The sequence below is a fragment of the Lutjanus erythropterus genome, chromosome 12 (assembly GCF_056507025.1).
Source record: "Lutjanus erythropterus isolate fLutEry1 chromosome 12, fLutEry1.hap2, whole genome shotgun sequence".
Taxonomy (NCBI): Eukaryota; Metazoa; Chordata; class Actinopteri; order Lutjaniformes; family Lutjanidae; genus Lutjanus; species Lutjanus erythropterus.
In genome coordinates, this window is record NC_139328.1 from 4,897,128 (window position 1) to 4,920,969 (window position 23,842).

Here is a 23,842-nt window from a genome sequence, read left to right on the forward strand (position 1 = left end):
GAAAAAAAACAGATTCACTGTGGAGTCTCTTGTCACATAAGCAGGGGAGACTGGGGGCAACTGTAACACAGTCAGCTCTTCCAATCAGAAACAAGCTGGAGTGATGACATCTACTCTTCACATGCTCAGTGGGATTCTCTCTCTGCCTCAGCTGAAGTGTTAAAAAGTTACTGTTTAAACTTACATTGATGTTAATTTTAGGTTAATGATTAAAAATTAACATGATCAAACTATGCTTCTATAGATTTCGCTTACTAGCACACAAGATACTCCAGTATCAGCACCTTGTTTATCTTTGTTTTAATATTTTTCTGGTAGAAATTGAACACATTTCACTAACTTTAAATGTAAAATTACATTTAACTCAATTGAAAAAGTTAAAATTTAATTACTGCTAGAATAATCCTCAGCAAAACAAAGACTTTTGCATTTTGACATCTAAAAAACTAGCCAACCAATTCAGTTTAATTTGCTTTATTAGCATGAATGAATCACAATATTGCCAAAGCGTTAATGATACAATTAAAAAGGCTGATAAACATTAATTAAATTCAATTATGTATTTATTAAGTGAAAGATAACTACATAACTATAAGACAAACATAACTACTATTATAGCACAAGATTTACAAAAATAATTTAGAATTTACCAATTTTGACATTACAAATTTTACCATTTACAAAACACCTTATACTACATAGTAATGTGATTACTTTGAGTGGGTTAATATGACCTGTATCAGAAAATGACTGGTGTATTTTAATTAGTCTAAGTTATGAAGGAAAGTGTAAAAAAAATGTTGCAATGGTCCCCGGGCTCCCCTACATGTAATCACCGGCTGTAGTGTCTTTATGTTGAAGCTCCTGTGTGTGTATGTTTTTCTCTCTGCAGGATGTGTACACTTCGTCATCCTTGTGTACGTAACATTTATGAATAAACAGCCACGTCGCTCATCACCCCTGAGGTGAGGAATCTGCCCACGTATAAATAAACACACCGTCTGCAGAAAGAGGAAGAGAACATCAGGTGGAGGCTGGGCGTGACCCGTGTGAGCATCACTTCACGTTTGAACTGTGGGGCGGCAGGTTTTGTGCAGAGCGGTAACAAAGGACAGAGCTGTGGTTAATAATGTGTTTGGTGTGTGTGTAATGAGACGGTACCTGTCAGAGTCAATATTTTGCATCCTCTCTTATTGGTATTTGTGTTGTCTGCTGTCTGCAGAGATGCTGTTTGAAGCTGGAGAAGGTTTAAAAATCACTGAAATCTCTCAAACGGTTCACCCCAAAATACAAAAATACATATTTTTCTTTTACCAGTTGTGCTGTTTTGGTGTGAGTTGTAGAGTTTTGGAGATTAATCAGTTGTAGAGACGTCTGCCTTCTCTGGAATATAATGGAACTAGATGACACTTGTGGTGCCCAAAGTACCAAAAAGTACATTTAAAAAATTGCACTCTCTTTCCAGAGAACATGAGCCAGTTACTTGAGTTAATCTACAGACCTCGGTGTGAGCAGTTTCATAGAGGAACTACTTTCTGTCTACCGAGATACACCTACCAAACGTTTCACCCTGCTTGTTCAGAGGAGGACTCCATTAATGTTTACATCCTGTGTTGTCACAAACCCAAGACTCTCATGCATGAATAGATGCAAACTTCTTTCTGCACAGTTGTACGGTTGATGGACGGCAGAAAAAAAATATTTCCTGCCTGAAACTGCTCACAACGAGGGCTGTGGATTATCTTGAAATATGTAGGGGTGGAAGTAGCTGATTACAAACACTCAAATGACTGTAATTAAGTTTTTTTTTTTGGGTGGGGGGGTACTTTTACTTCTATAAGTAGATTTTCAAGTCTGTACTTTTACTTGTACTTAAGTATTCATTACACCATGTAATTTATTTAGTTACTTTTAAAATCAAAGTTGAGTGCTGACTTAATATCCAATCCTGCATCTGCATTTTAGTAGCCAATCAGGTGATCTGATCACAAACGGGCCAATGAACACGGGACATATCAATGAAAAACTAAACGCCGCAGTATTTAATCAACATCTGGAGAAACAGAAGCATCTTAGACTGAATGTCTTCTATTTATAATTTAACATCAACAGTTAAATAGTAAGATAACGCTTCAATTTCCAGGTCCAATAATGTCGTGGTAACTAGGTGGTAATTACCAAGAAATATATTTGATATTTCTTAGAAATTATCCACAAACTTCATGGTAAATATGTGATCATTCACAAGTGTAGGTGGTAATTACCATTTCACAATTTAATGTTACTTGGTAATCACCACCCACCACATGACAACTGTATACTTGCTAATTATTACATAATTAACCATGAAACTTGAAGGTAATTTCTAAGAAATTTCAAAATATATTACTTGGTAATTGCCACCTATTTACCACGAAATTATGGGACCAAAGTAACTGATACTGATAGTTTTTGTGAAGAATACTTTGCACTTTTACTTGAGTATAATTCTAATACCAGTACTTTTACTTGTACTTGAGTAATATTTTAGTAATGTAACAGTACTTGTGCATGAGTACAGATTTTCAGTGCTCTTTCCACCACTGGGAGAGTGTGAGCATGGTGAATTCCTGTTGAGTTTTTCAAATATTTTTTTTTTATCCTTTGAGCACCACAAGCTGAAGGCTATTTATTCCCATTATATTGCAGAGAAGTCAGAGATCTCTGCGGCTGATATCTCCAAAACTCTGCAGCTCACACCAAAACTGTAGAGTTCAGAGGAAAAACATGTGTTTTGGACTTTTCTGGGAAGCTGGTGCCACTGTTTCCTATGTTTGTTTTTTTTTAATCCTGTTGGCTCTGCCCTCCAGGAAATCAAAGGGACGCACCTTTTCCTCGCTGTTAGTTTTTTTAAGTCACACGATTCCTTTAAGCCAAAGACAAACAGACACGCTGTTGATTCTGCTGCTTCATGGAGAAATTATGACTTCTGAACTTTGGTCCCTGCTTCTCCGACCACAGTGAACAACAGGGAGCACAGAGTCAAGTTCACACAGAGCACCTGGAGAGGGAAATCCTTAAAATACAACACAACAACAACAACAACAACAACAACAGTGAGTGTGAGTGTGAAGTGAGGTTATGAATGCATGTTTGAGGAAATCTTCTCTAACACGGGATGAGCAGAAGCATCTTTAGCTTTGCTGCTCCTCTCGACCAATCAGTGCTCTCTCTGCTCCTCAGCCAGACCTATGAACACTCCCCCCTCCTCCTCTTCCTCCTCCTCCTCCTCCTCCTCCTCCTCCTCCTCTCTACTACACAATATTAAAACATAAAGACTCCCCGCACTGAGCTCACTCCCACATCTACAGCCTCCATCAGCTCTGCTTCTCTCTCCCGTGTGATTCTTCTTGCAAACTGTGAGTTCACGTTTTTTTTTTTCTTCTTCTTCACCTTCTCCTGACTTTTCGGACTTTGATTCATCTGACAAGCCTTTCATGAACCGTGCAGTTCTGCACAGTTCAACGCTTATTTAACGATCGCTCTGTTCACTTTATGTTTCTGCTTCAGTCGACGAACGCAAAGTTTTGAAGCGATTGTGTTTCCAGATGTGTGGAAAAAAAAAAGAAAAAAAAAATCTCCGTTCATTTCTCTGTCATGAGTCACAGTCAGTGAAAGGCTGGAAAACAGTCTGAGGAAGTAAAACGTCTCGGTTTGTTGTGGAAACACGGACTATTGCAGAGTTTATTATGGGGAAATACTCTTATTGTCTGTTATTATCTCGTGAATGAATGAAATGGGGCGCAAAAAGCTGACAGAAGTGCAGGAAGTAGTTTGGATGTTATGTAATACTGGAGAAAAAAAAGATGGAGCCGTGCAAAGAGTAAATATGATGGCTTTTATTCTGTTTCTCTATGATGATGCACTTCTATTCTGTTACATAAATAAGAATAGAGCTGCAACGATTAATCGATCATTTTTTAAAGAAAATAAAGTCAAAGTGTGAATATTTTCTGGTTTCTTTGCTCCTCTGTGACATTAAACAGAATATCTTTGGGTTGTGGACAAAACAAGACATTTTACGGCGGCACCTTGAAAAATTGATCGATTTTGTCGAACAACTAATCGATTAATCGAGGGAATATCCGACTGGTTAATCGATAACAAAAACAGCTGTCGGTTGCAGCAGTCATCAGCCAGGCCTCCAGTCTGACCAGTCAGCAGGAGACAAGAGGAGCTGGTTGTGGAGGAGGCAGCAGATTAGATCTCATCATTAGAGATGCTTTTTTCCCAGCAGGCATCTCTGCATTTATCCCCCACAGACCTGCAGCATCATGCCACACCAGTGTTATTACAGTAACAGTGCGTCTGGCTCCAGACAGTCAATAACTCTTGAGTGATGTAAAGATTTGTCCGTGATGCAGCGTTTATTGATCAGACTGTTACTGGAAGGATAAACCGGGTGTTTTGTCTCTGTGTGCTGAAACCTGAGCTGCAGGCGACTCTTTTAACGCACAGCTGAACAAACTCCACAATAACACGACTCCTTCAGGTGCTGGTGATGATGTGTGGGTGTTTGGATTATGTCTGCAGGGTTTTAATCAAACAGTGTGAGGTGTTATTTTAATATCTGTCTGCGTGCAGCTCGTTATGCACAGTAAGAAGGCGTGAAGTGTACAGCTGCAACCATTAACACTGAACTAAACTGACAGTAAACTAAATGTCTTTGGATTGAGGGCAGAACAAAACATTTTTCACCTTTTTCTGACATTTTATGGACCAAACAACTAATCAATTAATCAAGAAAAATAACAGACAGATTAATTGACAATGCAAATAATTGGTAATTGCAGCCCTCGTAAAGTGTAGCTACTATTATTAGTTATTTATTACAATATTAAATAACAAATGCAGCCTTGAATGATATCATATATGAAATAATAAATAAAGCTCATGTGTGCAGCATTTTGTGTTTGCATAATATTTGTTTTTCCATTTCACTTTATGTGCTTCTGCTTTTCCTTCTGAAATAGAATAAAAGTAGCCACGACTTGAGCATGTGCCTGAAAATGGCATTAATTATCTTTGGCAGTGAATGCTTGAATTCTGCAGAACAACAACACTACAACAGTCATTTTATCAAATTGAATAAAAATAACAAAATAAAATAATTAAGCATGTAATAACAGAGATATTGTCACAGTCAAGCAGCACTGAAGCATTGATATATTGTTATATCTTAAGTAGTTGCAGTGCAGTTTGCAGATCACAGGGCTTTAAGCTGCGACAGGAGTGAGGAAGTAGTCCTGGTCAGATCTTGTGTCGTCGCCGTCGACGTCAGACTCACTGCAGCAATAATCCTGCTGCCGCACCGACTTGTAATCTGGCCCTTGTGTAATCGGGCCAAACGTAAATCTGCGTTAATCTCTTAACTTTTGTGGCGCAAAGACTCGATCTCATCTCTAACTCGATTTAATTGAACGGAGCGCCAGGTTCGGTCGTACTGAAGAGCTCATGAAATGAAGCAGTCTGCAGAAATAATCCAGTATCATTAAGTTTTGTTTTCACTCCCTATCAGCTATAAAGACATAAAGTGTGTGAGTTAATAAACCAGGTCATGCACGTCCTTATCTCTGTTATTTTAGCAAATTATTTACTGATTATAATTTACTGATAGTAATTCAAAGTTCCTGCATCAGTCTGGTTTCAGTTGCAGACAATGCTATTGTTTTTATGGGCTTTATTATCAGAAATAAAGATATTTTCTCTCCTGACACTTGTGTGACAGTTTATACTGGACTGTGACATGAACAGTCACGCTCAAATCCACTTGAAGACCATTTAAAATCAGGTACCATGTATAAGTAGGAGAATTTCACAACCCACGAAAGAACATTTAATCCCTCAGATCATGTGAAAACTTCAGTGACATTCAGTAAATGTCAGATACAATTAAATCTCCCCAATGACTGATGTACCTCATATATGTGAGAGCAGCAGCAGCAGTAATTACAGGTTAATGAACAGGTTTGTCTGGTTCAGTCTTTACACTTAAAGCCCAAATATGGCAGCAAGAAACATATAGTCAAGATAAGGCGTGTATTTATACCCACTGTGAGTTTGTTTCTCTGAGCTGTTACCCACAACTCCTCCTCCAGGAAACACATGAAGATGTGAAACACAATGTCCTCATTCAGTTGCACCAACAAAGATTAATATAATCTAATAAATAGAAAAGAAAAATGACACTGTTATAATTTGGCTGCTCTTTATTTCCTGGCGAAATCTTCCATTGATTACCAGCTTGCTAAAAAGTTACCAAAACTTTACATTGTTTACTATGTAGCAGAAAAGTCAACAAAATGTTTTTTTTTGTGAGTTAGTTAGCTGCTCTGCATTTTAAGAGTTGGACCTCATCGAGTGCAAGTTTAAATTTAGCACTCGATCACATTTTACATTGAAGTTTTGGTGCAACAGATTAAAACTGAATCTATGTTTAGAGTAAAAACTGAACTGAGGCTTAAAGAGAAGTTTAAATGTACTCTTTCTTAATTTATTGCAACATAATTTAAAGTTAAATAATTTAATCAGGTTTAAAAATAAACCCAGCCTCAATGTTGGTATATTCTTTCCATTGTTTGCTGTGTTCTTAGGTTGGGTTGGGATTTACAAGATCCCATTTGCAGCCAAGTTTGCAAGGTAAAAATATTAAAATCACCCCCTGTCTTTCCTGTCTCCTTCCTGCTTCCCGTGTCTCCATATTTACTCTCCTCCTCCTCTTCCTCCTCCTTGTCTCTTCATCTCATTGTCTGTCTCTTAGAGCCATCATGGTTTCCCATAAGGAGTTCGTGGGTGCAGGGAAGCAGCCGGGGCTGCAGGTGTGGCGCATCGAGAACTTGGACCTGAAGCCGGTTCCTAAGGCCCTGCACGGCAACTTCTACACCGGGGACGCCTACCTGTTGCTCTTCACCACCTCCGCCCCTTCATACAACATACACATGTGGCTGGGTAAGACATGGACACAGTTTGTGCACCTCAGTCTTTTTTATCTAAGAATGTCAAATTCTCATTTGATAAGAGATTGTGGTCGAAGTGTTTAGGTTCAGGCAACAGAACTTCTTTGTAAGGTTTTGTCTCTGCCATGCATGTGTAAATAGCCACATTGGCTATTTTACCTGTGTGCAAATAGCCTTGTTGGCTGTGGACGCCTGGGTGCTTCTCACTGCCATGCTGTGTCTATATACACCTGGGTGTAACTAGACACATTGGCTATCTTACCCCAGGTGCAAATAGTATCTGCCTTCTTAAAATCCCATCTTTAGTGGTGCAGAAGATAAAATATTACTTTTTCCCTGAAAAATCAAGCTGCTAATTAGAATCTTCCTGTTTATCTTGCTTTACAAAAACTATCTTGCCATGCTATTTCAACACAGGAACAGTCTCGCCCTGCAATTTTGAGCAACGGGGCTCTTGGTAGCAGAAGTCAGTTGTTTTTTTCGACTGTTATTCTTCTTTTTTTGAAGTATTATTGTTTAACAATTGTAATTTATAGCTTCACCACTTGTTTTATGCCTCTGAGTGGTTATATGATGTCCTGAGGTTTCTGCTTTTGTATTATGTCAGCTCACCAAAGCAGATTCCTGTTGTTTAAACAGCGATTTAAATAGCAGATCTTGACATGAATAAAAGTACAATATTGCAATCAGTTCCTTATTCAAAGTTAAACATTAACAGTTAAAAAAGTAACTTCCCCCAAAGCTGATAGAGATATTGTTCATCCATACATGATGCCAGGATGAATATCAATGCATTGTGATGCTTGCATTGATAGAAACACCCAGACAAATGCACTAAAAAACTTTAGGCATCATGAGTCTAACAAAGCGATTTAAATGCAGATGTTTTGCACCATAGCTGTGGTGTTCAAGTGACTATAGATCAGATTAGGTATCTGATCTCAGCGCTGAAACATTCTCTGCTCTATAAAGTGTAAAGTCATGCCAGTTTGTGAAATTCCTCTCCACCACACAGTTCCCTCTCTGTGCTGTCTGCTCTCATCGTGGACTCAGTTCAGGCCTGTACAGAGCGAACAATGACACACAACTCCAGCTACTCTTAATCCCAAAATGAAAAAAAGAAAAAGAAAAAAAAAGTCTTCTCATGCTCAGTAAATTTTCAGTTACATAAGAAAAACAGAGGCCTAAGAGAAACCGCTGCATGACTCACATCTGGAATACCCCTGAAGGCCACAAGAGACATGCACCAGTCCCTGCATGTTTGCAGCGCTCTCTGCCAATTCTGCTGCAGTGCCAACACACAGACAGGCCTTTTAGTTCTCTGCTGTCATTGCAACCATCTGTAAGATGTTGAAATAGAAATAACATAAGAACATAATTAATCCCTCTGTCTGGGGTCAATGTTAGTCATTTAAAATCATGAAATAGTTTTATCCATGTTGTGTGCCATCTGACTGTAATGGCAGGATAAAAAGCGCCTCTGCTGCAGATGTGGTTAATGTGATTCAAAGCCTCCAGTTCTGACTCAGAGGGCTCGTAAGGTCACTGTGGAAGCTAAAGTGCTGCAGTTTTCTAAGCTAATGTAAAACATCTTCATGCTTTTGTGAGAAACTTTATCCTCGTGCATCAATGTGATGCAATTAGAGTATAAAAAGAAGCGAGAAAAACACAGTTTGACTGCAAATGTCTCCTTCCTGCAGGAGAGGAGTGTTCCCAGGATGAGAGCGGAGCGGCGGCCATCTTTGCCACGCAGCTGGATGACTTCCTGGGTGGTAGCCCCGTGCAGTACAGGGATGTGCAGAACTGCGAATCCAACACCCTTCTGGGGTACTTCAAGTCAGGAATCAAGTACCAGGTGAGCTTCACCGTACAGCAGAGAGGCGGGATGCGTCTGAGGGCGGGTTCACAGCGAAAAGTGGAACCAATGCGAGGATGACACGTTGTGCTGTTAGAATTTTCCATTGGGTGTGACTTGCGTCCGCAAAGGAAAAGCACAAACAGTCCAGTAATTTTTAACACATGTCATGTGGTGGAAATGTTGCTTCATTATTGGTCAAAGAGTGGGCGGATAAAAAAACAAGAAACGGCCCAGTTTCTGCCAAGATATCAGACATCATGGAGAACAAACAGGTTCTGTTCATGTCGGTGCTGATCTGGAGAACATATAGCAGACTTTAGAGGTTCACAGTCTCAGAAGATAGTGGGTATTAAATAATTTAATGACACAAGCATTTCCCATTTCGTCACGAGTCCAGGTTTGTTCCCTGCCAGTCCACATTTTGGTAGCAAACATGCTAGTTCTTCATGCTTTTTAACAAATGAAATGATGCATATGATTGTACACTTTAAGAGGTTGCAAGATGATATTTGGCGAAGGAAATAAGAAAAAAAAAACTCTGCTAAACACAATTTTATTTATTTTTTTGGACTGTTCGCTCATCTTTTGTTTTTAGCAACAATGCAAAGTCAACCGCTTTGGTCTGGACTGAAAAAAGCTCAGCAACTATTGGGTGGACAAGCATTAAATGTTGTCACCAGATGATGAAGGGTGATCCCATTACTTTTCATTTAGCTCCATCATCACGTCAAATTTATAATTTGCCTAATACTTCATTTTACAACCTAATTCCTGCAAACATAATGCAATTCCCAGCAGCCTCAGCTGTACTTTGTGAGTTTGGCTAATTTGCAAATTTTAGCATGCGAACCACAGATGCAATGAATAAGAGGTAAGAAATAAAAAGTGAACAGAGCGTCAGTTAAAAGTTCCTGAAGAGCTGTTTTGAAGCTCTCGGTGTGGTGGCTCTGGTTGAGCCGAGGGAGCCGAAAGAAGTTGCTCACTAGCAGCTATCCATCTGTGATGGTACCACCTGTCACTCAAAGCCACCACGCCCTTAATTATGCAGAATTTTAAGCCTTAATATGATTCAAACGGGTGAGTTGTATGAAAATTCACTGCCTGTACATCTATCATAAAAACTGTTTTTGTAGCAGGCTGTAAACATGTTTATTTCTGCTATAAAACTTGCTTTTGGAGCCAGCCTCAAGTGGCCACTCAAGGAACTGCAGCTTTTGGCATTTCCAAGTTGGCTTCAAATTTTAATCCCTGAAGGTTATTGTTTGATGCTCAACTAAGATGGCGAATATAATATCTGCTAAACATCAGCATGTTGGCATTGTCATTTGGAGCATGTTTGCATGCTGACGTTAGCATTTAGCTCAACCTCACACGGCTTATTCCTTTTGAAACACTGGATAGTTTTAGCTCTTAAAGTCTGTAAAAAGTATTTAAACGAAACAGTCTGAGAAAAGAGAGTAACTGTTCAGATGAACAGCAGACAAATGATGGGTTTACAAGAAAAATGACTGCATGATTAGGTGAACTTAAAGTGATTTTTCTATTGTGTTTTCAAGAATATACAGTATAAAATATATAGCGAGCCATGAAAAGGTTACAGTGCATTTCTTACAACACAGACAGTGAAAGTTATGACGACACAAAACATACAAATGGAGCAACAATCTGTCTCTGAACTTTCTTTTGGGCTAAAAATATCTACAGGGTTTAATGATTGTCAGCATCTCATGGACTCTGCCATGCAGTCAGTCTAATGAGTCTGAAGTTCAGAGGAAACAACAGTCTTCACAACACATCCCAGGGTGTGTCTGACTGACTGACTGACTGTAACTGAGGCAACCGTCCTATTCAGAGGAAAGACATTTTGAAAGACTCAAGCTAGGCCACTTTGTTTTACCAGCCATCTGTTTCTCATTGCCATGAAAACCATCCAGACCTCCTTCTGGCTTTAGTTGGATGTAATTAGCCTTGTTTACTACTTTTGCAAAGTTGGAGGGTGGAAACTCTGCTCTGCACATGTGCAGAAACGTACACACACACTCACACGATGTTCTTCAGAAAAAGAGCGAGAGACAGAACTAAACCTCATTATCTCTTCATAGTTTTGGTAACTCCACTGTTAGGACACAATCTTTCCATTAGAATAAACAGAGCCTGCATTGTTGCCATGGAAAAAAAAATGTAATGCCTCTCTCTCGAGAAAGGCACGACGGCGGACGGCATGAATGTGGTTTCCATTTTGAGGCCTGAAGAGCCACTCCTCCAGATGCTAACAAGTCTCTGTGCCTTTGTGGCTGAATGCTGAGTCCTCCATGGACATTTTAAGAACAAGGAAGTCCCTCTTTGATTTTGTTCTCATGAAATGTGCCCTGGGTTCATCTCAGCTTCAGTGTCTACATGGTGAAACGCCTGTCAAACATCATCCATCAGAGCGTCACGTTGTTTTTTCCACCAACAGAAAGTGTGTCTGTTGCTCATTTGTTTCATTTGCATGTCTTGTAAATACCTGTTTTGTTTAATGGCTTCACCGAGGACGGCACATTACGAGACAACCCTGCCTCCCAGGTACACCACTGTTGCACACAACAGACGTGACCCTCCTTTCCTGAAACCGGCATCATGTTAGTTTCATTTTTCCCTCTTGATAAGGTTTATTAGCTTTGTTAGCTCTGATTTACACTACGCGCTAATCTCATTTTTGGCAGCACAACTGTAGTAATAGTCCTTTGAAGTTTTGCATAGTTGTATTAACCTCATTTCACCCTCCCTGTGCAGCAAATGTTGAGCTCATGAAATCATGTGACTGCTCACATCCTGCCTCAGACCCTCTCAGTGGTGTATTTGTGGCTGTTTATTAAAACTGTGCAAATGATGTAAACTTGGTGACTTTTCTTCCCCTAACTCATGTCGATATCTCAAATTAAGCTTTCTACAAAAGATTTTTCCTGAACATAACCTCACTTGAATTATCATTTATTTGTCACAGAAAGGGGGCGTGGCCTCAGGTTTCCAGCACGTGGTGACCAATGACATGAACGTGAAGCGCCTGCTGCACATCAAGGGTCGCAGGGCCATCAGAGCAACAGAGGTGGAGCTGTCCTGGGCAAGCTTCAACAAGGGAGACTGCTTCATTATCGACTTGGGCAAGGTGAGCTGGGTTTTATCTGTTTTAGTGTGCGCCCATCTGTACTTTTTATGTTATTTTATTTGGGTCCCCCTTAGCCACTACAGGGGTAGCGACTACTTTTCCTGGGGTCTGCACAAGTGAACAGTACATCATAAAGAAATTAAAATCCCACGTAAAAGCAGACAAAACAAACAAAAAACAACAAAAAACTAATAACAATGAATCAACACTGGTATCTACTAATTACAATATTGACAACAATGGCAACAAGTCCCAATATTATATCTAAAAATAGTCAGTTAAACATCTGACGCTGCTCAAAAGTATCTTTAGTAGGTAGTGACTATTCCATGTACTGTATATACTACTAATACTACTGTGTCTGTCATAATAGTAACGACATAGCTCGTGTACTACACTCTTATTGATCTGCACTATTATTAATTTATTCATTGTGAGACTTAAGATTTGCAACCTGACTTTTAAACTATTTATGGTTGATTTTTTTTTCAGCAATATCCATTTAATTTATTCACACCCTTTAATTATCTCACTGCACAGTTTCGGTCATTGTTAGTGGCGGGGTCCGCCATTCCAGTGCTGAATTGCCAATTGCCTACCCAAGCATGAGAGATCCTACAGAAAATAATGCAGCATAGAACAGGCTAGTGATAATGTTAAACCCAACATCTCCTACAGGTGATAATTCAGTTACGTCCCTTTCACACTCCAATCGGCCTTCATTCCCCGGTCAAATGACTCTGCAGTAGTCATGGGCATTTATCAGCTCTAATCACCTGGTCGCCTCTATCGATAACTTCTGTCGAGGACTCTTTGTCATCTCAGACACAAATTCCATCCATCTCGGTCAAGCAGCGCTCGAATGTCGTTCCAAATTAGTCGTCACTGAGGTTCAAACTGAGGAGAAAGATATAAAAAATACTATTGTTTACTGACCCTGTTTTTTGGTGTGTTTGTGATGTTTAAAAAGCCTATATATATATACACGCTAATTTTTGGTGTAAAAACTGCATTATAAACTAAATAACAGTTGCTTGTGATATAATGTAAAGATGACAGAATATGAGCTTGGTCTTTATTAAAACAAAGTTTGTTTGGCTGCACTGTAAACTAATCCACTAATACAAGCTGAGCTGTGTTGTCACTTGTTGTTGCCACCGGCAACCAAATAATCCAGGACTGAAATCTTTCTTATTATGACTTTTAATATCAATTTCCTGTCTTGCCTTTCCTGCAGGATGTGTATCAGTGGTGTGGCAGTGAGTGTAACCGCTTTGAGAGGCTGAAGGCCTCCGGAGTCACCATCGACATCAGAGATAATGAGAGAAACGGCAGAGCCAAACTGCACATAGTGGAGGAGGGGGAAGAGCCGGCAGCAGTCCTAGAGGTGACACACACACACACAAACACACACACACACACACACACACACACACACACACACACACACACACACACACACACACACACACACACACACACAAACAAACAAACATTCATTTCATTTACCCTCCCTCTGCTGGTGAGTTTCAGCCACACACTGAAGTTTTCACCCCAAAGGTGATCACTTGTGAGCAGAAGCTATAAATTTTATTAATGCATTTCACGGCCGCCGGGTTAGTCAGCGTGGGAACGAGCGGACACAATGCCGTCCTTTGTAATGTGCTGCTCATGTGCCAACTCTGTGCCAAGGCGGCATTGTAAACACTTTCTTTACAACAAGAGAGGAGGGTAAACTCCACACAGGCTTAATGAGGGACAGAGGACGGGGGAGGGGAGGGACGCTTTACAGAACATTTTTCAAACTCATCAAGATAAAGATCTTAGTTTGATCTGAGAAAAGCTGCTAAAGTACATAATCTCCATGCTGCTTTTTCTTCATCTGTGAGTAAAAAACACGGCTGTAACTTTGAGCACAAATCATAATTATGACAAGACGAAGCATAATGATTCATATCTCTGGTCGTACAGGCTCTGGGGCCCAAAACCGCCATCGGCCCCGCTACTCCGGATAATGATGCGGTGGACACCTCCAACAGGAAGAAGGGTGCCCTCTATATGGTGAGTAAGAAAACTCACAATTCAACTGAACTTATTTATGTATATATTTATATGTGACTTTGAGTTCTGGGTGGAAAATAAGAATCAATAACCACCATAAAGGGATATTTCACAAAGCAGGATTTGAAGTTTATCCTGATAGTCGTTGAAAAGATCGTGCTGCGTTCTTGTGGCACTGATTTGAATTTGAAAAACAGAACTTGAACATTATAGTCTGGATCCAGGCTCGTCTGAATTATCCATCAATGTATGAATCACTGAACATGACTTCCTGAAATCAGACTATAAATCTCAACATAGATCTAAATTGCTCTCCCCTGAAACTTTCATAGCTGACAACATTTTCTCAGATTTTGCTCTTTACTGAAGAAATATTTTATGGGGATGCTATGATGTTAATGCATTTTTTCATTATTAATCTAATTTTACTTCTTGCCGAATTTCACATTCACAGTAAACCTCAATTCTTGGTATTTATGAAGAAAATTGGAACAATATGTGGCAACAGTTTCTCCCTGAAACAAAAAAGTTATCAAATAATTTGCGTATTGCAAATCTTAAAGTTTTTATTGCCATACTCAGATGTTTTTATTTATACTTTATATTATGTTGGACTTCAGTTTCGCTTTTCTGTTTGTTGTGATGTTTTCTTTGATACCATTTATGTGTTAACAGTTTAAATAAAGTTAAAAAGAAATCTCAAGTTTCTGCAGATAAAATTAAGGAAATCCCACATACTTTGAGTCCTTGTATGTAGATCATACAATTACAAAAAATATGCATTTACTGAAAATAAGTTTGCATATTGTGACAAATAAAGATGCATTGAGGATGCTGAAGAAGTACATCCTCCCTGAACTTTTTTGATGTTCTCCCTTTGCTTCGCAGATCTCCGATGCGTCTGGTTCGATGAAGGTGACGTCCGTGGCTCCGTCCAGTCCCTTCAAACAGGCCATGTTGTCTCCTGAGGAGTGCTACATCCTGGACAACGGCGTGGACAGGAACATCTTTGTCTGGAAAGGTGCCGACATCACTGTTTTTTTTTTTTTCCTGCATAAACTTATAAACTTGCTGGTTGAAACAGACACATGTAAACATGAAATATCTGTTTCTGACTGGATTTATGTTGAATTGATAGTGAATTAAAGTTTAGTTTTTAACTGTTAACAATTAAAATTATAAATACTAATGTTAATTTGTTAGTAATGCTGTAGTTTATGTTATTTTGTTTAGAAATTATATGTTGAGAAATTCTGGCCATTTTACTATTTGCATTAATTTACACATGATGTAGTTTTGGTAAGAAATGAGATAAAATGACCAAATTTTACAGAAGTTCTGGTCCAACTGATCAGCCTGAGCCTCCTGTAGGCGACTAATGAGATAAATTCAGTGAAATATCTGCAATAAGTGAAGCCCAGTTAATAATGAAACAACATACTTGTCTTCAGCAACTGCTGTACTTTAATATTTACTCTGTAGTTTATTATATAGGTTTATTACGTAGCATGAGGGAGAGTCAGATCACACCTTGTTTTTGATAATTAATGACCTTCTGATCATGTCATGTCTCCTGACTCTGAACAGGTCCCAAAGCCAACATGTCCGAGCGTAAAGCAGCCATGTCAGCAGGTCAGCAGTTCATCAAAGACAAAGGATACTCCAACAAGACACAGGTAAAAAGAAATGACAGAAAACTTGTGACTCCTGTAGAAAGTTGTGTTAAATTTCTCCTGTTGGAAAAATTCCCCATTATAACGCCATAACAAAAATATGCTGCGCTCGGTTGCATAAACCGCCAATTTTGTCTCTTAAGCCAAATGTTGCTATACTTGCTTATAACTACACATTTGCATATGCGTCCCTACGCATCATGGCTGTCTCGTATATCTTGCATCCATTTGGATCGATGGTTATTCTTGTGCTTAGAGATTAACACAAAACGCAAACACGTGGTTAAACAGCAACGTATCTCCAGGGTAACGCTCTCCCTGCAGCTACTGTCATAAAACAGCTCATGGACACTTCGGTTACCATGGTTACACATCACTTACATCTTTCTTTTGTGTTACTGGACAGCATTATTATCAGCTGTCTTTTTTGCTGTTGTTTTTCTTTCAGTGCAATGCATGATGGTATATAGTGCTTGGTTAGTGATCACTGATGGCATACTTTGGGTCCATTATATATTCATAATTCTCACTATACATCTGGACAGTACTATAAATGGTTTTTAGTTTTTATATAGTGGACTATGTACTGAGTAGTGAGTGAGCCTTCAAAATAAGAGAGAATACAAAATCTGTGCATTTATGCACCTCATTTTTTCCCCCAAAGGCTTCCTTACATGAAAATGTAAGTGAAACCTAAATGGTTTTTAATGCAAGTGATCACAAATAATTAGACACAGGCTAAACTCCCTCCCTGGCCCATTTTTCTCAGATCCAAGTCCTTCCCGCGGGAGCTGAGACGACCCTGTTCAAGCAGTTCTTCGGCGACTGGAAGGACAAAGACGAGACTACGGGCCCCAGTAAGGCCTACACCATCGGCAGCATAGCCAAAGTGGAGCAGATCCCCTTCGATGCCTCCACCCTGCACACCAACAAGGCCATGGCAGCCCAGCACGGCATGGTGGATGACGGCAAAGGCAAAGTCCAGGTAAGAGTCTCCTTAGCTGAGGGATTTACTTAAGAGTACTGCACAGAACCCCTTTAAAGGATTCTTAACCTTGAGGCATTTACTTTTAGGCATTTAGTTTGTTTGCTTGCAGTGGTGCTTGTTATACCTGCTATCGTCTCCGTCCATGTGGTCTAGCAAATTATGACAGCTTATATATTCTGGCCAGAAAAGAGGTCACAAATTACAGGAAGAAATACAAGAAAAGAGGTAAGAATAACTTGAAGTTTACTTGCTTGAAGTAACCGTAAAGGTTAGTCAAACTGTATGACTGACAGTGAAAGAAATCTCCTTAGTTTTTTTGTGCAGTGGTTTAACTATTTGAAGGAACACCTTAAATACTTACGTGAACATTTTCAGAAAACCTTCAGAAAAAGGGTGCTGTATGACCAGTTTTATTCTAAGAAATTAAAAGAAAGTCTTCACTTCAAGGTGTTTTGTGTATCTGTTCCCTGGCTTTTAGATTTGGCGTGTTGAGAACGGTGACAGGGCTCCCGTGGACCCCGCCTCGTATGGTCACTTCTTCGGGGGAGACTGTTACCTCATCCTCTACAGCTACAGACTGGGCGGCCGCGAGCAGCACATCATCTACACCTGGTGGGTAAAAAAAGAAAAATCCATGCCAACGTGTGCGTCTGTACAGTGTAATCTGTGATAAACACTGAGAATTACAGGCTGTTGTAGAGCTCGTACGCTCATTACCCCACCACACCCAGTCCGACACCACACACACACACACACCAGTAAATGACATTCAGACTGTGTGTGTGTGTGTGTGTGTGTGTGTGTGCGTGTGTGTGTGTGTGTGTGTTACTTTGTCAGGCAGGGGCTGAAGTGCACACAGGACGAGCTGGCAGCCTCGGCCTTCCTCACAGTGAAGCTCGATGACTCAATGGGAGGATCCCCGGTTCAGGTCAGAGCTCGATTCTGACGCACTGCTCACCTTCATGTCACAAAAAAAAAACAAAAAAAAAAACAAGCTCAGATTCTGTACAGACTTGTGTTAGCTGTCAACTCTTACATTTGGTAATTGATTATTGTTTTGAGTCATTTTTTTAACAAAAAAAAAAAATTCTCTGATTTAGCTTAGCAAATGTGATTTTTTTCTGATTTCTTTAGTCCTCTCTGACAGTAAACTGAACGTCTTTTGGTTGTAAACAAAGCAAGATACCTGCAGATGTCACGTTGTGCTTTGGTAAACATTGATTGACGTTTTTCCCCAATTTTCTGACCACAGAACTGATCAATCAATCGATAAAATCACCAGATTGATCGCTTGTTGCAGCAGTAGCATCAAAATAATGCTTATAGCAATTCTATTAAAGTGTTATTTTTCCTAGAAGCTGACATGAATAGACAAAGGTACAGTTGCTTGAATTCTTGGAAGTTGAGTGAGCAGCTGCAGCTAACGTGTCAAAATTAAGAACTTATTTTGAAACTTTTATAATGTTTACCATCTTATTGTGATGATGCTATAAATGATGAGTTTCGTAGCTCACAGAGACAGAGGAGTGGACTGTAATGTCTGTCTGCCTCATGATAGCAGCACCGCAGAAAAACAAAGTAAAGCTGCTCATTTCAGCTTCTCAAATCTGTTTAACCTAATTATTACTGCGGATTAAGTTGAAGAGTAAAACCTTCACTCTTCTGCCCTGAAAAACAACCAGCCTGAAACAACCAGCAGAGGGCAGCCTCACTGCAGTGTTCAGTTTGATGCCACTCAGCTCAAACTACCGCACTTCTGTTCTGAACATGCCACAGATTATTTCCATTTATTTACACGATTATAAAACAGTGCAGCTTCTTCTTCACATCAAAACGAATCAGTTACTTATATGAAAGATGTATTTACAATATTTGTTGATACTCTCTGTCTCAGAGATGTAGATGCAGATGTCAACACAACATGCGTGACTGTGAGCCAGTTGCCTTCGCAGTGTTGTGTTTGTATTGTAAAAACTATTCTGAACCTCTTCAATACTGACCCTGACCAGTGACCCCCATATTATCATTAAAAATCCCACTAAAACGAATCCCATTCAACTTGTCAACTTTTGGCAAGATCTCAGCCGTTTCAGAGAAATCAGTGGCCTCTACAGCTGCGAGCTATTAAAACGTGTTGACTGGACTGAGGGCGTGATCAAATCTGCTTGTGTTGGCAGCGGCCCATCGACAAGCTGTTGTGGTCCGCCGTACTTCCGTTGCCGAAATGTGCACGCAGCTTTTTCATGGTTTACAAACCGTAAAAGCATCTACAGTGGCCCATTTACTACAGATTACAGGCACTTTAAATCGCAGATAGCGTTTGTGATGCACACTGCTGCTTTTTTCAGATTCCACAACTCTGTTTGATCCTGTATGAAGCAAACTGAAACTCTGAAATTGGTGATAAAAATAAAAATGTGTACAAAATTACAAACTAAAAGTTGTAAACATTTTGACATGGTCCTTTAAATCTTCATATAGGCTTCATGTTAGACAGATTTTTGATGTTGATGTCTTTTTCATCCACAGGTGAGAGTGACTCAGGGCCAGGAGCCTCCACACCTGATGAGTCTGTTCCAGGGCAAACCCATGATCATCCACAGCGGAGGAACGTCCACCAAGGGTGGACAGACGCAGGCCGGCAGCACCCGTCTCTTCCACATCCGGCAGAGCTCTTCCCGCGCCACCAGGGCTGTGGAGGTGAGATTGGTCTTTGAGACTGGTCTTTGGCTCTGGCACGTAGGACAACGCACCCGTCTCTGACCTGTCCGTCCTGACGTGTGTCTCCTCAGGTTGACGCCTCTGCTTCCAACCTGAACACCAACGATGTGTTTGTGCTGAAAACGCCGAGCGCCCTGTTCGTCTGGCGGGGAACGGGTGCCAGCGATGAGGAGATGGAGGCTGCCAAGCATGTGGTGAGCTACCTGGGTGGCAGTCCCAGCCAGGTGCAGGAGGGCAAGGAGCCAGGTGGGTGTCCTCCGAGGACCAATTCACTGCATGTAACAAATTAAAATGACCAGTGCGTGAGATTTACAGGGTTTTATGGGTAGAATATGTCAGAAAGGGAATTTAATATCCATATTCAAGTATGTTTTCTTTAGCGTATAATCACCTGAAAATAAAAATCAGTGGGCCACATGTGAGAACATTTTCAGATTCTTATCTTCTCATACTTTTGTTTGTATGATGGGCTCATACGAACATGTCATGTTAGATTCAACAAATGCAGACAATTGTACCTGTATGAGACTTGTAAATTAGCATAATTAATGGCCTAATAATACCATATATTCCTGTGCTTCCTGCTCCATATGTCAGGAAGTGTTCATCCATTAAAATGGCATCAAAGAGAAAAAAAAAGAACTTTACGAGTTTGGAGTTTGACGTCCTGCTTTCAGAGAGCCATTAAGAAAAATCTGTCATTTTAACAGCGTCAGCAGTGGAATTAAAAGACCTGCTAAAGCTGTTAATGACGTGTTACTGGAGGGTCAGACTGTCACTGAAATAAAGAGGAAATGTCTTGATATGAAAATGACTTCAGAGAGAAAGCACCGACTCGCTGCAGCCACAGCAAGCGGTGATCGATGAGTGCAGCGGGAGGAGAGGGTTGAGGGGAAGTTTTCATCACGGGGACAGAGGACAGAGTCAGGATGTTGCGTGAGGATGAACAACAACATCATTAACCTGCATGTGCAGACATGCAGCCAACACACCTGGCAGTACGTAATAATGCATCCCTGAATGAATGAAGATAGGCTTTATGAGTAAATTACAATATACAGTCATTAGTGGAAAAACTTTGGTTTGGACAACAGCAGACTGACTGCACACGACTCTACGACAGATCTGCACCTCGTAAATTGTGTTTGTATCTGAAAGAGAATTCAAAATACTAGAAAACTGCTGAATGCGACAAATTCTGTTAAATCACACGTACGCACCACTTAAGAGCAGATCTGTTAGTACGAGTGGTTCTGGCATGAGGCCACTGTGTTTTTGATTTGTTAGTCTTTTGTATATCTACTAAGGATGTGGGTCCTCCTCCTCCATGCTTCTACAGTAGCCCAGAACGGACAAACCACACAGTGACAAGCTAAAAAAGAAAGGCCCTAACTACAACAGTCATGGCTAATACTAGATGCTGAATGTTGCCATGCAATTTAAGCTTTTCTAACAAGTCTCACTCATTGATCCGGTGACTGATAAGACCTTACTGCTGCATTTTATGATCTGGTTTTGATCAAACTTGAAAAATATTAGGTTGTGATTCACTTCCTGCTCAGCCAGAGCTGAAACCAAATACAAGACGAGTAACTTGAAGCTGATGGCTGGTGTTTTGTTTTCACTTTTCTAGGGGATTTCTGGTCCGCTCTTGGCGGGAAGAAGGAATACCAGACCTCCAAGAGTCTGCAGAAAGTGGTCAACCCCCCACGTCTGTTTGGCTGCTCCAACAAATCTGGAAGACTTTCTGTAAGTCACGGTGTGAAATTACAGGAAGAGGATTTTTTTTGTGTCATATGATGTGGAACATTTTATTAGGTTTACCCTCTAAAGACAGTCATGTTAATATACTAATCTGCACAGAGTGAGATTAAGTTTTCTTCTGCTCTATTTATCAGGTTGAAGAAGTACCAGGAGACTTCACTCAGTCAGACCTGGCCACTGATGACGTCATGCTCCTGGACACCTGGGACCAGGTAAGATGATGTCGCCGTCATTCGAGAAAGCAGAAAACATTTTTAACTCTAGACCGAGGCAAACATACTCTTAAAACTCTGCATAACTGGAGACTTATTAGAGTGACTGAGTGTGTTTCTCTTCCCTGTAGATCTTCCTTTGGGTCGGCAAGGATGCTAATGCAGAGGAAAGGACCGGAGCTCCTAAAATAGGTTTGTTGCACCCCCCCCCCCTCAGAAATAAACTAATTTACCTCTCAGATCTCTTCAGATACTTGCTGCCAGAAAGCACCATTAGGTCATGGCTGGATTCATTAAAGTAAAAGAGTTTAAAGGCGTCCTCTGCATCCTAAGCAGGATGATAATAAACTATGTGTGTTTGTGTATCGTTCAAGTTCCAAAGCAATCACTCACAAATTCACTTTACAGTAAAAATATATTTCTGCAAGAAGGTATAATGTGGTAAATATGATAATATATATACTGAGGGAAACAGTGAGCGACATTTTTCACCATTTTAAAGACCAAACAGCTAATTTTAATAATGGAGAAAATGATCAACAGATTGATCGGACAAAGTTACTAACTGGCTGGTGAACATAGTGGAGCATTTAGCAGATAAAAAGCCAGATATTTCCAGCAGGAGACAGAGCTAAAGGGAGAGTTAATCTTGGATTTGCATCTGCCAAACACAGCTTCACATGAACGATAATGTTGCTGTTTTCACATGTTCACAGTATGAGCTTATGAGGTGGTCATATGTTAATGTTTTGTTCATAACCGAGTGGAAAAAATTTATTTAATTAAAGTTATTTAGTTAGAATTTTGCATGTTCTGACTTCCTGTCTCTATGTGTCTCCGCCTGTATCTACTTCCTGTCACGCAGCAAAAGAATATGTGGACTCAGATCCGTCTGGACGCAGAGGAATTCCCATCACCACCATCAAACAGGGAGCAGAGCCTCCAACATTCACTGGCTGGTTCCAGGCTTGGGATCCCAAGATGTGGGAGACGGACCCGCTGGAGAGAATCCGTGGCAATTTCTGAACACAAAACTCCCGCCCTTCCTCTCTACCCATCTGACTCCTTACCTGTCCAGCGCTTCCTGTTGCCACTTTGTTTGTCTTAACTCCAGTCCCTAAGTGCCAAACAAAAAAGAAAACCCAATGTTATCTCTGTTATCAGGTTGAACGGCTGCCTCTATGCCTTGGTCGCGGTGCAGTGCATCGGACTTCGTAAACAGGAATGCATCACATCAGTCCTCAAATGGCTTCCTGTAGCAACATGATCTGTAATTGATAGAAGTGGTTTATTGATCTGTTGCATCCAACAGCTTGTTGCCTTCATGTCTTTATCTGAACTCCCTAATATGAACAGGAAAATAGGAAAGGAAGCCATGTTAGACATTAAGTCAGGAGATATCCACCGTTTCTCTCTGCTCTCTGTCACCACTTTTCACCATTCGGAGGACACCTTCATGCTTTTCCTTTCTGTTTGTCTCCACAGTCTTCGTTATTCACAATGAATTAGTTTATCCCATTACTACGCTGTGTCTACATGTGTTGTGTTTGATCATTGGTACTGCAATGGTGTACACTTAATAGAAGTCGCATGCTGCATTTTTTTTTTTTTATCATATTCTGTGCTTGTGAATTTTAAAAGGCGTGCAGTGGTATGTACGCGTGTCAACTCTTTATTACTTGACCCTGAAATGCTCACATGGATGGCTTTTAAATAAAACTCCCAGTATTTCAAACCTGTGTTTCGCATTTGAACGTTTTCAAGGCTAACGAGTAAAGGAATGAGACTAATCCTAAATGTGCACTAATACCCACCACGAGCAGCATTTATAATTTGAGTCAAACCTACAGAAACTGTCAGGTTTATCAGCCAGCGCTTGCTGAGTTTCTCTCTCTCTCTCTCTCTCTCTCGGGGAGAGAGTATGGGATGCTGTTGCAGCTCGCGGCGTCTGACTAAGTCAGAAGAAGGCATGAAAGCTCAGTTCACAGCGGCGCAGACACACCGGTTTCAGCAGCAAGAATTCCAGCCTGGAAATTTCTTTATTATGCAATGATACTGTGAATTGAGAAATTCTGTCATTTCCAGGCTAATTACAGGATGTGCCAAAACAAACCCGGTGGAAAGCCCATTAGCCAAATCCTTCCAGTGAGTGAGTGAAAAAACAATTCCAGCAACAGCTCTTAATGGATGGTTTAATGAGCATTTTAATCTTTTACTTGATTTAATTTCAAAGAACTGAATTTGAACACCAAAGGTCCCGTGTAATAAAAACCACTTTAAAGGGCCCCCAGGAGACAGATTTACCACATACATACCGCTGTCTACAGTGATGAAATATTCATCTAAACATGCCATCATATCTCAGTATTCTGTCCATATACTGTTTCTAAAAAACAAAACATAGACTCATTAAAATAATCCC

The 23,842-nt window shown here is 40.3% G+C and overlaps 1 protein-coding gene across 2 annotated transcripts; it reads left to right on the forward strand.

The window, feature by feature from the left end:
• Positions 1 to 3,281: 3,281 nt before the first annotated feature.
• scinlb (scinderin like b) lies at positions 3,282 to 23,155 on the forward strand. 2 transcript variants are annotated; one of them, XM_084732355.1, is made up of 17 exons: positions 3,282 to 3,398; positions 6,800 to 6,987; positions 8,696 to 8,850; positions 11,840 to 12,001; positions 13,239 to 13,388; positions 13,973 to 14,062; positions 14,951 to 15,083; positions 15,650 to 15,738; positions 16,505 to 16,720; positions 17,202 to 17,335; positions 17,561 to 17,651; positions 19,253 to 19,423; positions 19,516 to 19,690; positions 21,078 to 21,193; positions 21,343 to 21,420; positions 21,552 to 21,612; positions 22,286 to 23,155. In XM_084732355.1, exons 2-17 carry the CDS (start codon positions 6,807 to 6,809, stop codon positions 22,444 to 22,446), a joined length of 2,163 nt encoding a protein of 720 aa, XP_084588481.1. In that variant the 5' UTR covers positions 3,282 to 3,398; positions 6,800 to 6,806; the 3' UTR covers positions 22,447 to 23,155. The 2 variants fall into 2 exon arrangements, with proteins under 2 accessions (XP_084588481.1, XP_084588482.1); XM_084732356.1 differs by lacking the exon at positions 3,282 to 3,398 and adding an exon at positions 6,661 to 6,678.
• The last annotated feature ends 687 nt before the right edge of the window (positions 23,156 to 23,842 follow it).

What these genes read in the sequence shown, in the direction of transcription:
- scinlb (XM_084732355.1), top strand. Translation starts at nt 6,807, where the DNA reads ATGGTTTCCCATAAGGAGTTCGTGGGTGCAGGGAAGCAGCCGGGGCTG. An exon ending in TCATTATCGACTTGGGCAAG is followed by an intron (nt 12,002 to 13,238) that starts GTGAGCTGGGTT and finishes CCTTTCCTGCAG; the next exon opens with GATGTGTATCAGTGGTGTGG. An exon ending in ACGGCAAAGGCAAAGTCCAG is followed by an intron (nt 16,721 to 17,201) that starts GTAAGAGTCTCC and finishes CCTGGCTTTTAG; the next exon opens with ATTTGGCGTGTTGAGAACGG.